Source organism: Meleagris gallopavo, chromosome 5, assembly GCF_905368555.1.
Source record: "Meleagris gallopavo chromosome 5, MGAL_WU_HG_1.1, whole genome shotgun sequence".
Taxonomy (NCBI): Eukaryota; Metazoa; Chordata; class Aves; order Galliformes; family Phasianidae; genus Meleagris; species Meleagris gallopavo.
Genome location: NC_139408.1, coordinates 24,627,921 through 24,643,981, shown reverse-complemented (window position 1 = coordinate 24,643,981; position 16,061 = coordinate 24,627,921). Strand labels below are relative to the sequence as shown.

At 43.3% G+C, this 16,061-nt stretch overlaps 1 protein-coding gene across 5 annotated transcripts in view; it reads right to left on the bottom strand.

Annotated features, from left to right (window-relative positions):
* MAPKBP1 (mitogen-activated protein kinase binding protein 1) overlaps positions 1 to 16,061 on the bottom strand; it is a 92,133-nt gene that overhangs the window by 50,880 nt on the left and 25,192 nt on the right. For all 5 annotated transcript variants that reach the window (XM_085224817.1, XM_085224819.1, XM_085224821.1 and 2 more), the window contains exon 3: positions 13,357 to 13,448. In XM_085224817.1, the coding sequence (XP_085080943.1) occupies positions 13,357 to 13,448 (92 nt within the window). The remainder of the gene's footprint in view (positions 1 to 13,356; positions 13,449 to 16,061) is intronic.

The following is a 16,061-nucleotide window of genomic DNA, read 5'->3' as shown; positions in this document are numbered from 1 at the left end:
CTAGAGATAGCTCACTTCCCAGTCATCCTTCAGTGCACCAAGATAAAAGAACAAAGAATGCAAGAGAACAACTTCTGCAACATCAAATATTGCAACCTCAAAATGCTCGCCCACAAAAATCAGGGCCTGTATGATCTGATAGCCTGCACAGAAATAAGCAACTACTTCGTTCACCACCTGGCAAGGATGCTGTCACCTCACCTCAACAGGGGCCTGATCTCAACCTATGTGACAGGCTGTGCTGCAGGGAAGGGGACAGAGCTTAGTGCTCCTGCCTCTCACAGTGCCAGTGCTAATTCGTGGTGTACTTGGCTAGCAGCTCAGGCTACGTTAAGGTTTGTTTTTAAAGTACAGAGCAGAAGGAAGAAGAGTTTTAAGACTGGTACTCTTTAATTGTTCAAGCCTAAGTGCAGGATGATGGTTCAGGAAAACAAAATCATATTTGTCATCCCATAAGATGGGTGCAGAACAAGAAACATTCTAGGCCTACCACTAAGCAACATACACCAGCAGCTGTGCTGGGGACAGAGAGGATGTCCACAGAGCAGGAGGCGCCCTCCCTGGGGGGCAGAGCTGGGCCAGGTCACTGTTGTGAAAGATGTGGACAAGAAATGCATGTGTAGAAAACAGGAGAAACAGGCTCAAAGGAAAACCACGAAGTATAAAGCAGCTTAGCAACTAGGAATCATTGCAGCTGCAAGAAAGTTGAAAATGACTCCAAATTGTTATGGCTCATGGCTGCCTAGTCACCAGTGATTCAACAGGAACTTACCTTCGAAACATCCCGATTCCTTTCAATGCTCCACAAACAGGAGAGGAAGAAAAACCTCATAACTGAGATCCATGCTGCTTAGGAAATTGGATAAAACCCTCTCCCAGAGTGAACGAGGAGAGGCCATCTCCTTTGCCTTGTGGAACAGCCCCGCTCTGGTCTGTGGCAAAGAAAACACAGCCAGGCATACCAGCAGCACACATACATGTGGATTGTACATCAGCCTACATGTCTGACGGCTTCACAGGACATAACACACAGATGACAAATGCACACACACCAATACACGTACCCACACACACATACATACACACACACACAAGGCTCATGACTAATACACGCAGAATCTCCATTGCTCTCTCCCAGACCACTCACTTCCCTTCAGGCAGGCAAGCAAGCAATGCCAGCAATACACCTACATTAAGTTTTAAATCAACTAGGCTAGGCGTAGGAGTTGCAGAACTGTGTTTTATTTCAGCACTCTTGACAAACACCCACTGAACACCACAAATCAGCAGCAGCCCTGAGGGCTAGAGCAATGAGCAGCTGACGACAGAAAGGCTGGGGAATAAAAAGGCTCACTGAGACAGTTCATGACACATAACCATGCTGATCATCAGTTAGACAGGAGAGACTGAGAAGCAGCAGAAAATGAAGCCTTGAGCAGAACCTGACCAGTGCTACTAAGATGACTGAAATAAAGAACCAGAATGTGGCTGCATGGCTGAAGAGCTCTGTGACAAGGCAGGGAATGCAACTTTTTCCAGGATGGATGCTACAGAATCGCAGCATATTGCATTCTTAATTCTTGAGAAAAGGCTCATCTCCATACACTGAGGGCTTCACCCAAAGTTACAGCTGCCACAGGCATCAACAAGCAGAAGAGAGCAACTCTCAGTCCTTACAGAACAGCCAAGGCACCTGCCTCAGGGATCTCCTGCTCCCCAGTCGTGCTCCACCCTGCCGCTTGCTTGCAAGAGCCAGTCTCTCTTCCATCAGCATCTGGCTGACAGATTTGTCCTCCACAACACAAGTGAAAAATGCCAAAACCCCTGTGTTTGGGGGAGGAGGATGAAGAGCAAGAAGTTGCTAATGATGTAGGCTCTGTAATACAGTATTGCCTCAACAGTACAGCCTCAGTATCAGCATCAGGCTGTGAGCTATACACAGAATTTGAAAGGCCTCACCTTGTCAGGTCTGCTCTGCCCAAACTCTTCTTGACCTGCCCATAGTTTTGTTTTACTTGGCTTAGCTGTGACAGGAATTTCTCTAACTGGCCAGGTGTCCATGGCTAATTTGTTCTACCTCTGTTTTTGGGGTTGGTTTTGTCTGGGTTTTTTTTCATGATATAGCCACAGTTTATGTAAATAACAGTAAGAAGCAGTTACTTTATGTAGAATAAAATATTTACAACCAATACAGTGATGTAGTGGAGAGAAATGCAGGTGCATCACAATAGAAGAGGCCTTGATAAGTGGACAGATAAGGCACTGCACAGAGGAGCAGAGCACAGACTGATAAGAGGTAAGGCACATGCTTGGCAGCAGGAACCCCCCCAGCTGTGACCAAATCACAGACAGTTAAAGAAACGGAGACATGGGAGCTGCACAAAACTGGAATAACAAAGAAATCAAGGAAGTAACATCTAACATGCATGAAAGACACCATAAAAAATGAATTCAGAAGTAACATGAAGCCGCAGACAAACTAAGTGAGAAAAGTGTAAAAGCGTGTTAACAAATACATCAAAAAAAACACCCCAAGTGGACACTGGAGTGAGGAAGAAGCCATCAGCAACATCCACATCAAAATCCTTTCAGTGAAGAGCTACAAAGGCTGGAGATTTACGGTCTTACCCTCTAGCTACTGACTTTGAAGATCCAAAGAAGCCACACAAGGGTGAGCATAACACCATGAAAGAAGGATAGAAATGAAGAAACGCATTACACTTTTAGTTGTTATCAGCATTTCTGACACTTTCGGTATGGAAGTATTCTAATGCACTATTATTCTTTTTTTCTATAATAATCTATAACAATTAGTAGTCGACTAATAATTCTTGAATTAGTGTTAAGATTTCAATTACATTAACAATACATTCCTGTTTTATTTGCACACACTTCTTATATATATGAGGTCCAACTTCTTTGCTCATAAACATTTAAAGCATAATTAAGTCCAAGGGGAGAGTCTAGGAGAAGAAAGAAATTCTCGATCTAAGGGAAAAGGAAACAATGAAAGACAAGTTATTTAAAAAAAAAAAAAAAAAAGAAAAGAAAAAAAACAAGAAAAGGTGGGGTTTTTTTCACTTGTTTAAAAAAGGAAAAAAAAAAAGGGAGAAGGCTCTATGCATCAACTCATTATCTGGGGCAAATGAATGCGACAGCTTATGGCAGGGGCCTCAGGGCTTCAATTCTCTTACTAGCAATCAGTATAGTCAGTATCAGTGGCATCAATCACAAGAGCAAACAAGCAATAATACAATTTAGCTATGCCCTGTTTCCATCTGATTTACCTCCGGAGGAAAAGCCAACAGCAGGGCTGTCCTGCAGACCCTCCTGGCAAGGATGTTGGGATAGGTCAGGGGTGCCCTACTGCCCTGTGCTGCCTGCCCACCTTCCTGATCAGGCAGCAGGAACTCCAATGGAAACTGGAGCAGCTTTTCCTCCTGAATGCTTCAGTAAGCACAATTCCTGCAGTATCTACATACAAGCACCAGAGACAAAGAGCATTCCTGCTGCTTCAAAAGCATGGCGTTAAGGAATTGCCCGCTTCCAGGGGCCTGTTGGTTTCATCTCATCTCGACACTGGCTGAGCTCAGGCCTCAGTCTTCAGCCTGCCGGGGACTGCAAAATGGCACCAAAGCTTCCTGCCAGCCCAGCTTGCCGCAAAGCTCAGCAACATAGCCAGCTCTACCCAGCACCGCTGCTGAGCAGGAACAGTTCTGATGTGCTTTGCTTAGCAACACTCAGTTCTACCCACACTGTCTTTTTGGGAGCCTTTGGGCTGTAGCTTTAATGGAAGATGAACAGTTACCTCCACATTGTCTACAATGAGATAAGGCAGGGCATTTTACCTGCACTCATTTTTTTTTTCCTACAAAATAGCTAACAAGCATCAGTTGACACGAGAGCTGAAAGGACAGCTTTCCTGGAAGGAGCAGCAACCACAATAACACCGGTCTACTCTCTCATCCCTCTCTCACACAGAAATGTGGTGAAGTTGCAGTCCAAGAAGCACTGTCAGGGCACAACATGTGACACTGAGGACAGGCAGAAGCTGATGCCTGTCTCTGGCTGCCAGCTGGAGGCACTAGGTATGTACCCAGAGCAGGATGGTGCCAATAGGCAAAGCTGCCAGTGCTGGCACGTCAAGTCCTACGTCCAAGCTTCAGCAACAGTCACTGCACACTTGGGCATGCTTACAACAAACAGAATGCACTGCTTCTTGGCACTTCTTAGCCTAACAGAATGCTGCCTCACCTTTAGCTTGCTGCCTCCCTGACACTGAGGGAAACCTGAGACCATCCCCAAGTGCCAGGTCTTCCAGGAAGAAGACATCCAGCATCTCCCCTCATTCACACCTGGCACTGTATGTGCTCCTTTCAAGTTAAACTCTGGGGATTTGTGTGAAGGTTGCCAGGAGACACAGTGCTTGTTTTGAGATTCTTACAGAGGGTGGAGCCCAGCTGAGGCAGTTGGTATCTCATTTTCATCCCAGACTTTGCTTTCAGTCCCCACTTCCCCACCCTCCCCCCCCACTCTTATGCAAGCTCAGGACTTGGCTCCTGAGCAAGTCCCACTGCAGCACCAAGATGCTGGTTGGTGGAGGCATGGCTAGTGCAGGGCCATGGCAGGACAGGAAGGAGGCAGGCTACAACCTGCAAACTCCCACTCTCTGCCAGCCTCCTCCTTTCTCAGGTGATGGGCAAGCCCCAGGGGGCTGCAGGGCATCAGGATGAGGAAAGTCTTGTACTCCACAACAACCAAGGCTTTGCAGCCATTCCTCCTCCCTGTTCCATAGACATGCAACACATTTCCAAACCTGTCAAACCTCCCCACTTGCAGAGCTCTACTAGACCATTCAGCGCTGTTATTAAATAAAACAGACATGCTTGTTCTCTCACTTCAATTTCTTTGTGCATAAACTGTGAATGACCCTCCCCATAGGAGGTATTCTTTTTCCCTTTTTTTTTTTTTTTTAATAGATAGTGACTTCCCTTTAGTTCACATACTGGTTAATGAGGTCAGAGCACAGAGTAACAAACCAGCCATCTAATTGGGATTACTTCCCAGCTTTCTTTGCAGTTTAAAAATCAAATGTCACTGGTACACTTAGGTAGGCAGTGCAAGAGCAAGAACAGTGAATGCTTCTGTCAATAAGGCGAGCTGAAGTCAGGTATAACCAATATAGTCCTTTCAACACTCTCTGTTGTAGCTACTCTAACAGGCATGATAATGCTCTTGTTTTGAGGGAGATGGAATATTTACTCTGGACCTAAGATGGATGCAGAAACAAGTGCATATTACACAGTTTTCCTTAACATGGTATGTCAGGCAACCCAAACAGCAGCAAACTCACAGGACTCCTCCAAGCCTCCCTATTTAGCCCCTCTTTGCAGCTCTGGAATCCAGCACAGGAAAGCTTCAAGGGCAATTAAGTGTTTTTCTTTGTCACAAGAATTTTCATTGCAATCTTGCACAGATAAAAGTGTTCCCATTTCCCTCCTCTTACTTTCTTCATCACTAACATTTTTCGTAGCAGTAAGAATCCACATTCTAACACAAACTTTCTCCAGGGCTCAGCTAACAGTTGTGGTCTCTCTGATATGCACTGAGCAGGCAGTGCTTGGACCTGCCCCACCACACCCCCAACACTGTTGTCAGTTAAGCTTTGTAATTGACACAGCTTTGGTTCTACTGAGGGGTCAAAGATATATCCTTCTGCAAAACTGCTTTGTGAACATTTCTTCCACTACAGCCCCACTGTGCTCTTCCCAAGAACCAGGGTTATGTAGCTCTTGGAACAGAGTGAACACAAAGGGGAGCATTACCTGCTAACAGCATGCTTCCTCCCACTGAAGGTGTTAGAAGAGAAAGCACAGATTACTGCTCTACATTTAGGGGGTTCTAACACCACACTGGGATGTAAGCAGCATGGACATACGCTGCACTGAGCATAGCCACATGCTGCAACCCCTTGCTGGCACCTAGCAGAAAGGAGGAAGCAGGCAAACATGGATGAGCACAGACTCACCCAGACAGAATGGGAGCAGAGCTGACGTGCAAAAGAAACACTCCGGGAGAAAAGGCACATACTGCATAACTGTCGCATGGCTGTGGAAAGACATATGATAAGCAGGCATGTTGATACCTGGTGGCTGACGGGAGGATGCCACCAGAACTACTGCTGCTGCCAAAACCCTGAATAGTAACTATGGGACAGTGTCACATTTCACCTTTGTCTGTCCTGGGGCTGTAACAGCTAGCTTTCTGATGCATAGGACAGAATAATGATCCACTGCCTGGTAGTAACCTGAAGGCTGGATTAGCATATGGCACTCTGGAGAACTACCCTTTCCCTGCAGTGGGTAATTACAATTGAGAAACTGTATTCATGTTTCATCATTCTGAGGGATCTGCTGTTAATGGAGGAGAGGGAAGGAAGGGGTTGGCTTCTTTTTGGACACTTTCAGAACACTGAAATCTTGTGTTATGTTGTTCACATTTGGCACAGAAAACAAAAACATTCCACTGGGTTGTAATGGCCCAACTCAAACCCAACTGCAGTCACAGCTCTTCAATTGAAATTGTTTTTAACAATCTAAATGAAGGGGATTTTCTTATCTTTCCCTCTGGGTCCACAAGCACAATTGTGCCAACTGGAAGATCTCCCCAGATGGCGTGTACAAGCACAGCATGCTCAAAGAAAAAAAAATAAAAATGCACTAACAACAGTCCAGATTTCTAAGAGGCAGGGAGAGGAAAGCAGCATAGCCCTTACAAGATGACTATATTATTCTGAAAAGGACTAAAGCTGCCTCTGGAATGGCTAATGAAGCTGAAATATGCTTGAAATTACAAGTGATCATTTTAGGATAGGCTTCTATAATCTTTACAATATTGAAGATTCTCCTTTAGAAATAAACAGAAGGCTCGAATTCTTCAAAAGTCTGGGTGAAATAAAATTGAAGGAGCCAGCACCAGCAGAACTGCATTTATATTCTTGTTACCCAGCAGTTCAAGTAGTGTCAAGTAGAGGGACTGTAGTGTCCCTCTACCTATTCAAGCTGCACATGGGACGGGGTCCAACAGTATTATCATTTACTGCTAACAAAAATGAGTGAACAACTGTACCTGCACAGAGCTGCAGTGCTTTGCACAAACCACATCTGTACAAAGAGGTAACAAATTATCTGTAATGTGAATTTTGCAGCTGACCAGTACTGTGGCGTCCAAGCAAAGTAATCAGTTAGTTAAGAAAAATATGCCCTGAAGTAAGGCAGTAATGCTTGTCACCTTAGGATTTCACTGTTCCACGTAGCCTCCAACTCTAACCTGGCCACGTTGTTCATAAGTCTTGAATTTTACCGTGGTCATCAGTGGTTTACTAGATCTTCCTCTCACAATTCATTCCAGTACTACACTGTCCAAAACCTTTCACTTAATACAGGAAAGAAAGAAAGCAAGGCAGCATCTTCATCATGCCTTGTAGCATTATGCAATATCTATCTTAAATGTTATTCTTTCATTGTGGGTTTTATGCAGCCTAGGGTGAAGGGAAATTCTTCTCAGTTGATAGATTACCACACAACATAATAAATTATCTATAGAACGATGGAAAATGATGACTAAAACATTCCAAGAGACTCCACATGTGCACGTCTGGAAACCACTTGTCTACCGGAATTGGAAAGAGGTGTTTGGGAGCAAACCAACAACCACTTCTGGAAAAATAAAACAAAGTCCTCGCTCTTCAGCTTCCAGTGGGAGTTACCGCTCAATTACGTGAGACAGCTCCACACGTGCTGAGCAGACTCCTGGAAGGATTAAAACTGATTCACTCATTTCCTGCTGTGCTCCTCCCCTTCCTCCGTTGCTGTGACACAGACTGTTGTCACTGCCTGTTGGTGCAAGACCTGGCATTTACTTCCCTAGATCCATATGGAGAGGGTGCCAGGAGAGTTATGACTTAGAAGGGCTGACTGAATTCAAGAGGTTTCCACTCAGTACTGTGAATACGCTGAGGATGAGTGCAGGAACAGAGATGAAATGAGAACGAGTGACTGGGGCTCAATACCACTGCCACACAGGCTGGCACATGAGAGAGCTCCAGCAGCATCCAACATGAATGGGACAGTTGCAGTAAAATAAAATTTGAGTTGGCCATGTAGTTTTCCCATTTTGAACCCATCATAACAATAGTCATTTCTGAATATTAGCTGTCTTGTTTCAAAAAACTCAAGGCAATAAGACTGAAGGAGAAGATCTTGTGGCAAATACCAGCATGAGAAGAAACAAGGTCTTCGTTTAAGTTTGATCATATGACTCCTTTATCATCCTCCCTTCCGATGTGCAAACAAGGATGTTACAGTATTAAATGTTTGCAGTATAAGGGAGTGTCCAACTCACTTGTTCAGCAGATGTACTGCACATGCACAGAGGGCTGTGTCTGTACTGGCAACAGCCAATTCTGAGAGAAACCCGAAGATATTCAGTTTACTGTCTCAGTGGAGTCTGTGGATTAAACCCACGCCTGATTTTAGATCTGTAGCATGTAAAAAGTCATCCCCAAGAGCTGAAGGTTGAGTCTCAACAACTCATTCCAGGTATCAAATCTGTATCAAATACAGATTTCCCCAGTGAGGAGGACTAACATGAAAAATCCCTGACTTTTATCAGAATAGCTGGGAATTGATAATCAGGGCTGGATAGAGGCCTAAGCTGATGAGAACATAAGAGCCTAAATGTTTAAAAGACACTGTACACGGAACAGTGCAAAGCACTACTTTTCTGCATGAACAGAGGAAAAGCATGGGCTGTTCTCCGCAACAGGCAGGTACCTCACGTGAGGACAAGGTTCTCAACCAGCTCACAGGATCAATTGCAGGCCACGGAAAGACGAACAAAGAGAAGTGAAATAAATCAGCCCCACCAGCCTACAAGGCTTAAAAAATAACAAAAACCACACCCACATTCATCTCCCCTTCACCTAAAAAAATTAAAACACAGATAAGCTGATTCAAGCTATCTCAGCAGCTGGTGTGGAATTTAAATGGTAGACATTTTTCCTCTTCAAGAATTTCTCTTTTTTTTTTTTTCTCTCCCCTCTTTTAATGTTAGTCATCAGTAACCTCAGAGGATTTTCTGAGCTTTGTTTCCATTCTTGTTTCTAGGAAACAGAACCTCAACTAGCTACTGGGAAGAGAAAAAAAAAAAAAAAAGAAAGAAAGGTGAAATAAACCAAAATGAAAGAAGAACAAGGAATTGGAAAAAAAAACTGGATTAAAGAAAAAAAAGACAGACAAAGCACGCTATAAGAAATAACAGATTTCTGCTTGTTCCTCCAAGAAGGATGACTTTGCCACTGCATAACACTAACAGAGATCAAATCAGGCAGTGCTGGGTTTATATTGCTTGTCAGCAGAACAGGCAAGCATGGATGGCAGATATAAGACTTTTGGAGAAGGAGGGGGTAGTTTTCTCTCCTATGTTGTCTTGTCTCCCAAGACAACAGCCTTATATGAAAGCAGTGGCCTAAAATATCTAGAGCACTCTGTGCTTTGGCCTTCTTGGCAGACATGAAGAAAAAAAAGCCTCCTTCAACACAAGCATCACTTTAAAACAATACCAGCACAGCAAAGCAGCCACTGGAGAAGTGATAGCCTCATTAGAGTCGAAGAAAAAGAATAAAAAGTTCAAAAGCCAGTGAGAAGGAAACAAAACAATAATGCAGCATTCAGCCCATAGGCACCATTATGGAGTTGGAATGAGCTTGTGTTGTATTGCTTCTTTCAGAACAATCAGAATCACCAGAAAAGAGAAAATCCAGAAAAGCAATAATTTAATAAACAATACTATAAATAACAATAATAACAATACAATAAAGTAATACTTTGGACAAAAATAAGAGATCAGAGTAAGATTCTGCTCAAAGAAAGCCTAAACTTCTAAGGCACAAGTCCTCATTCAAACAAACATTCATGTGCCTGGTTTGGATGAAGTCAGGATGCCTGTGGCAACTGTTTTGATCTCAGCCAAATTAATCTAGGTGTGTTGCAAATGTTCTTAGGAAAACAGAGTTGTTACGTAAGTTAGCTTTCAGGGGTACAACAAACTGGAGAAGCAGAACTTCTGCATGTCAGGATTGCAAAACTTCAGTAGATGAGTAGAGAGCTGAGGAAATCACTAGAGTACCTTGAGCACCACTGAAGGATGACCAAGTTGCATGGACAGGTCGTGAACTTTACCCAGTCTGCAAAAATCAGCCACATGTAAGAAGCTTCCCTGTCCAGTAAATTCAAATAGGAACAAAAATAAATACAGTCAACGAACTAGTAATGCCAGGATTCTTGCAAATTATCCATGTGAGATAAATCCACTAGAAATAAGAATAGGAGGGAAAGATAAATACTAACAAACTGAATTTGCATCACCTTATAATAAGGTCTGCACGCATACCTCCCTCATGTTTTGACTTCTTTAAAAATGCTATATTAAACCAGTACAAAAGGATAGTTTTGTGTGCAGCAAATCATACGGGCATCACAAGACAGGATAGCTATGGCACATATGCAGCAAGTCACCTAGGTCATTACACTGTTACAAAATATCTGGCATATTGCCTGGGCCATGAGATGATACCACCACCAAATGTGAACAAGAATTCCTCTGCGAAGTCCTAAGGAACCACTTAGGCTTTTAATTATCTAAAGGAATCCCCAGGTGCCCTCATACGTGATTACATGCATGCTTGGCATGTACCAGCTCATCAGAGGAGGTTAATAAAACTCACCTATCTTTAACTATCCAAGAGTCCTAAACATTTCAGCTTAGTGGACTTGTTTTCTTCTCTCCCTCTCCTCCTCCTCCTCAAGTGCAAATATATTCGGTGTCAGAAAAGATGCAGAAGAAGAGGTGACACACTCTGTAATCTATCTGCCTGTCTCTGAAGAGTTCAAGCATAAAGGATGCTGTCAAGTGCACATGCAAATCACAGACTTTCATTTAACAAAAATTTAAAAGTTTTAAGATAAGAGGAAAAAAAACTCACGCACCATGATAAGAGAACGGCCTTGTAAGACTCAGCTAGAGTCTCAACACACTGCAGAAACCCAAGGAGTCAAACTCTGATTTGATCACCTGCATTTACCTTCACGACTCTCTCAGAAGTCCACATGAGGTTCCCTTGGAAGCCCTTTTGCTTTAATATTGATACAGCTCAAATGATGACATGGCTCTGAACTACAGCTAATGAATGCTAACAAGAAATAGAAATATTGCTGCCAAACGTTCCTGATAGAATTGGGAATATACTGGGGAGAAGAGAATAGAGCAGACAGGATAACCTATGGGCACTGCAACTCGGAAGTTCCTCTGACCAAATGCAGCTTAGACTGCATCCTCACCTTCTTTGGATCTTGAAAGGCCTAGGCATAGCAATCAAAATGGCCTCTTCATAGATAGGACTGATGTCACTGCAAGGGAACTTGTCTTTGAAAGGTCACGGGGACTGGGAGAAATTCCTGAATAATGCAAGGAAAATGTCATTTCCATCTGCAAGTAGCGCAAATAAGATGTCAGGAACTACAGGTTGGTCAGCCTCATCTCAATCTCTAAGAATGTGACAGAGCAACTAATCTTGGAAACAAATCCCAAGGAAACATGAAAAACAAGAAGATGATAAAGTAGTTAATATAGATTTATGAAGGGGAAATCATGCTTAACTAACATAACCTTCCACAATGAGGTGACTAACTTGGCATATAAGTGGGGAGCGGAGGATGTTGTTTACCTTGACTTTAGTAAGGCCTTTGGCGTTGTCTCTCATAGCATTATTACAGACAAGTTGACAAAGTACAGGTTAGGTAAGTGCACGGCAAAGTAGACTGAAAACTGGGTGAATGTCCAGGCCCAGAGGGTTGTGATCAGTAGCACCAAGTCTGGTTGGAGACAAGTGAGTAGTGATACACCCCAAGAGTTGATAAAGAGGCTGTTACTGTTTTATCTCCATATTAATGAGCTGGACAACAAGGAAGAGTGCACTCTGCAAGTTCACAGATGATACAAAACCAGGAGGAGTGGCTGACAGCAGTGCACTGTTCTGTCATTCTAAGCAACCTGGACAAGCTGGAGAATTGGGCCAGTGGGAACATAATGAAGATCAACAAATGGAAATGCCAAGTCCTGCACCAAGAGAAGAATAATCCCATTGAACCAGTACATGACGGAGATTTATTGGCTGCAAAACAGTCCTAAGGACAACTACAGGGTCTTGGTGAACAATCAGACCATAAGCCAGCACCGTACCCTTGCGATGAAGAAGGCCAATATTCTTCTGGGATGCACTAGGAATAACAATGCAAACAATTCAAGGGAGGAGATCCTTCCCCCCTGCTCAGCTCTGGTCAGTCCAAAGCTCAGTAATATGACCAGTCCTGCACTCTCCAATATAAGAAAAATATAGACTTACTGGAACAAGGTCCAGTATAGATCCACAAAGGTAACTGAGAAGTTGGAGCATCTTTTATATGAGGACTTTATATGAGGATTATATAAGGAGGTCTGGAGAATACTCGAGAGAATTTTATCAATCTGTATGAACACTACATGGAAGGGAAGGAAGACTCCCGCCAGACTCAGTAGTGCCCAGTGAAGGAACAAGAGACAATGGACAGAAACGAAAACAGATTAAATTTTATTTGAACAAGAACAGAAAATAAATCCACTGCATAAGTAACCAAACATTGGTAACATGCTGCCCAGAAAGGCTGTGGTGGAGATATTCAAAAGCAGCCTGGACATGGTGCTGGACAGTCTGCTCTAGCTGACCCTGCTTCAGGAAGTCACTTCACAATGATGCTGTGATTCTGTGAACCAGGATATCGGTGAGAAAGGGCAAAAATTTCTAGCCAGCTTTATTGATCCCATGTCTTATTTGGATAAGGAACAAGTTATAAACTGCAGGGCATGTACAACAAGGGTTTGTCAACTCACTCAAAGCAGCATTTGCTCCATTAGGTACTCACAGGCTTGAGCATCCATCCCATTGAGTTATGAGCAAGGTCAGCAAGCTACAGAGCATAGTAAAAAAAGCCCACAATGTATTTAACACCTAGCTTAGAGCAAGAGGGGGGAATGGGATTCCATAAAAAGGATACCATTAAAACTTGGCAGATAAGATGCAGTTCTTCTCCTTTGCTAATTACACTAGCAGCGCTGATGCTCATAATTGACTTCTATGTTAAGAGACTAAGGAATGGTGAATTCTACCTACATAAGACCGCACTGGAAACACTCTGGACCTTATATTGTCATCCCAGTCTTTGTTAATCTCAGCTTTAAAGAATACGGTTAGTGACTCACCCAGCTGGATAAGCAACGAGGCCAGTTCTGGGGTCGCAGGCTAATCCTCTGCCTCCTGACACAGTTATCCCCAGCACCTTCTCCAAAGTCACCTAGAGCATGTGAAAAAGAAAAGAAGTAGTATCGTGAGATATGACTACAATTCAAATGGACCTATATGCAGACACTAACAGTCTGGCACTGAGACAAATCATATCCTAGAAATTCACTGACAAGCACCCAGGCACAGAGTAAGGTTAAACAAGTTCTATTTTCAACATAGGCACAGTAAAATACTGCTGGGATACAGTTAGTGATCTACTGATTATTTCTCTGTGCCAAAGCACTGCCACGTATTGTAAAGGACAGCAAGCAATAACCAGTATGGAGCGAGAAGCTGGGATGCACATTCACTGCCCTGTGATTCCCACCTTCCTACCATAAGCAGCAAAATACTTTCTCTACAGTTCTTTCCCTGGAAACCTTTTCCAGGTTGACCCATTCTCTTTATCTTCTCCACCCACTGGTAGGTAGTGCAGTGTGGTCCCAACTCCATATTCCTAGGTACTGAATAGCCATTTTTTCCACACAGTGCTTAAAGTGGAAACCACATCCAGTGGACCAGCACATACCTTCCCACGAATCTCAAGAGACAGAGCAGCTCATATTATTGGGTTAAAAAACTTACGTTCCAATGACCTATTCAACAGACGATAATTCAAAATACTTGCTTTGCCTCCACACAAAGATCTCAACTATTTTAGGAAATAAAAGACAACTGGGTAGAGCTACTTGAAAGATACAGAAATTCATAACCAGACCTCTGATACAAGCAGCCAGGATAAGCAAATACAAAAGCTGCTGGACAAGGGAGAATAAGACTTTTCAGGGAGCACACTCTGGGAGAGGAAGCATCAGAATTCAGCAGTTTCCCAAAACAAAAGATTGAAGTGGGATTATACTGCACAAAATCTGGAATATGTGGCATGAAAGGACTCAACGTCTGAACATAAACCAGCTTTTTTTGTCTTGGGATTCTTCTGACAGACACAAAATTAGTCTTTTGCATTTGCACAGCTAATTTTATTTATTTTATATTTTATGCATACATTCCTCTGTAGGACTGCTGTCCCTGCCAAATTCATGGATTTTACTGGGTCACAGTCTTCTGTTTTCGATTATCATCATCTAAATTGCATTTAGTTAAAGCCTTAAGGCATGGACACTGCATAAGAAGGCACCATTGTAAAATTACCACTATCATTAATGGCTGCCCTGAAGACCAACATCTTGTATTTATATCCACGTGCAGTATAAAAGGTAAGGGTGGGGCAGGCTTCCCCACACTACCCTGGCAACACAGCTTATCAAACTAAGAATTCAGCTGTAGGGTGAAGAAATGAGTCTCATGGCTCAGGTCACTGGAGAAGGTAACAAAAGTAAGCCCACTTAGGGAGCTAGGTGGCTGCCTTGCCTCAACAGGTAAAGCAGGGCCACGGTGCCAGGAGCTCACTTAAAGCAGGCCATCCATGCCTCAGTGTTTTCCAGTTTGGACTGGCTTCAAACCCATGATACCAAAAATGGAAGACATTATACCCCACTCTCTGGAGAACTCAGTGTATTTTTCCCTTTAATAATAATATATCCCAGATACCATGAGACAGAGTGAGAGAACACCAACTGTCTCCCTTCCTCATAAAATAAGTATCTCTGGAATCATGACTTTTGTAAAATTCATCAGGGTTTACGTTTAGTGTAAGAACATACAATTAAAATGCATTTACCAATTCACCAGTACAGCAAGGAAATAATTTAATGTTCCTTAAAAAAGTGAGGGAGGACTACAGGAGGCTGGGAGGATGCCTGCTCTTCCAGGTTTGTTACAATACTTCAACATAGGTTTAGCTTCACAAATGCACAGAAAGAAAAATTTGCTGAGATTCAAGCTCATACCATCAGTCCCCAACCCATAACACAAAGAGAGGTTTAAATTCCCATAGAAACTGCATACTTGACAGCAAAAGAGGAAATGGAAGAGACATGTGCCATTCAAGTATTCCAATCTAGATACTTGATGCTGTCAGCAAACATCAAATTTAGCAATGCTATGCTCACACTGCTCAGCACAGGCTTTAGCTCAGGCTGGCTATAATCACAACTGTCCTAAAAGGCACTGCTCGACCTTGGCTACGCAGCTAATAGCATTCAGCAGCAGTTCAGCAACCTACTTTCACCAACAGGTATGTTTTTCTCCCACAAGGACACAAGTTATCCCTGCAGTGCCATGTTACACTGCCGTTGAGCTGATCCCGCAGCCACCTGCTCCTTAGACTCCACCAATCCTTCCTCCCTTATCCCAACCAACTCTCTCCCTTCCTGGCACTTCCCTTGCACGAGCACTGACATGACAACTGCCTCCCCAGCAAGCCAAACAAGCAAAAAAAAAATGTTTTATGGGTTTTGTTCTCTGTTTGCCAGCCTGGGAAAGCCACAGGGAGCTCAAAAACTGGGAAAAGAAGAACTGGCCCCTTTTACTGGCTACTAGATCTGTCTAACTGTACCACCAAAATCCCTTCTGTATATGGCATTATGGAAAAAAAAAAAAAATCCACTTCCTCCTAGTTTTGAGGAGTGTGAGAAACTGACCAAGAGCACTAACTTATTCATCTTGGCACTATCACCCCATCACGCTTTCTCCAGCTTCCTCCTGCTCTAGAATCTGCAGG